Raw genomic sequence first — 1426 nt, 5'->3', positions numbered from 1 at the left:
GCAGGGACTGTGTCTTTTTTTTTAAATAGTATTTTCTTGCGTTTTCAGTGATGGTTTATGTAGCAGTTTAGGTTCCTATTCAACAATTTGTAACACGCGTTGTTCAGTGACATTGGTTACATTCTTCACGATGCGTGACCGTTCTCATTATTTCCGTTCTGGTTGTTTCACCTCCATTAGTCTGGTTTTCCTGCCTCCCTTACGTTCTCATCTTTGTTTTAAAGTAATCGTTGACTATCTGGTCTCACATAGACGATTTTTTTTTTTTTTTTAAAGCACAGTACTTATGGGTGATATTCTTCATGTGGTGAACCAATCTGTTATTTAGCTAAAAGGTGACCTCAGGGGCTAGTTTCCGTTCAAGGCTTAAAGAGCAGAGTCCTCCAGTTTCAACCAGTCCAGTAAGTCTGGGTTTGTTTTTGTTTTTTTTAAGAATTTGAGGTTCTGTAGGGACTGTCTTCTTCATCTTGGAGTCTTTAGGGACAGGTATGAGGTGGGATTCCACAAATGTCTGTCTTTGATTCCACAGATGTCTTTGATGTTAGATGGTCACAGCCATTCAACTCCTCAGGATTAGCATATGTATTTCCTCATTTTTCTCCACACCTTCACTTTCTAGTTACCCTTTATCTTTCATTGCAAACCACTGTGAATTCTTTCTGGAAAGGAGGAATGGATAGATAAATGAAGCACATTTTATTGGAACTTTTTTTATTCCTCGCAGGTACTATCTTGGTCGTCGGATGTTCATAGTTATTTCTGAACCGGACATGATCAGACAGGTGTTGGTTGAGAACTTCAGTAACTTCAGCAACAGAATGGTACGTGGTTTTCTTTCTGCATATGGGTGGAGGGGTGGGGAGTTACTCGAGGGGAGGCGACTGTGCCTCTTACCTAGTTTAGATCTGCTCAAATCAAACCTGAGCTCCCCCATAAACTCGGGTTTTCAAAACAGAAGTATAGGGCTGCTACAAAAGAATGGCATTTACATTTAAGACAGGCTTCAAGAAAGCGAAAGCTAAAGAGAAGCTGAGCTAGTAAAAATGCTGAAGCCCGGAGGGTTTTCTAAGCTGTGTTCAAAGCTAGAGGAATCCGGAGGGCAAGGCCAAGTGACCGAGGAAGACAGGGAAGTTTCGTGAAGGCAGAGGGAAAGCAAAATTTCCAACCTCTTGCGCTTTCACCTTTTCCCGAGAGTGTGAAAGTATGAGGGTTGGATAGGGGAGACGAACGACATTGGGAGCAGGATTTCGTCCCCGAGTAGAAGGAGGAGACTTGTAAGGGCCCCTGTATATTAGTTCATATCTCTAACCCACTAAAGGGATGTACGTACCCCATCTTTTCTGGAAAGTACGCCCCCCACTCTTTATCTTAGATGGGGAATCACAAAAAATGGGAGAGGTGATAGGAAGTGGCGGAAGTTGGTGGT

The 1426-nt window shown here is 42.6% G+C and overlaps 1 protein-coding gene across 1 annotated transcript in view; it reads left to right on the top strand.

Annotated features, from left to right (window-relative positions):
- Window positions 1-1426, top strand: part of TBXAS1 (thromboxane A synthase 1) — a 73953-nt gene that overhangs the window by 33754 nt on the left and 38773 nt on the right. The window contains exon 3 of the mRNA XM_023736879.1: window positions 725-821. Within this exon, the coding sequence (XP_023592647.1) occupies window positions 725-821 (97 nt within the window). The remainder of the gene's footprint in view (window positions 1-724; window positions 822-1426) is intronic.

This window comes from Trichechus manatus, unplaced genomic scaffold (genome assembly GCF_000243295.1).
Source record: "Trichechus manatus latirostris isolate Lorelei unplaced genomic scaffold, TriManLat1.0 scaffold00093, whole genome shotgun sequence".
Taxonomy (NCBI): Eukaryota; Metazoa; Chordata; class Mammalia; order Sirenia; family Trichechidae; genus Trichechus; species Trichechus manatus.
This window is presented reverse-complemented; position numbering and strand designations above follow the sequence as displayed.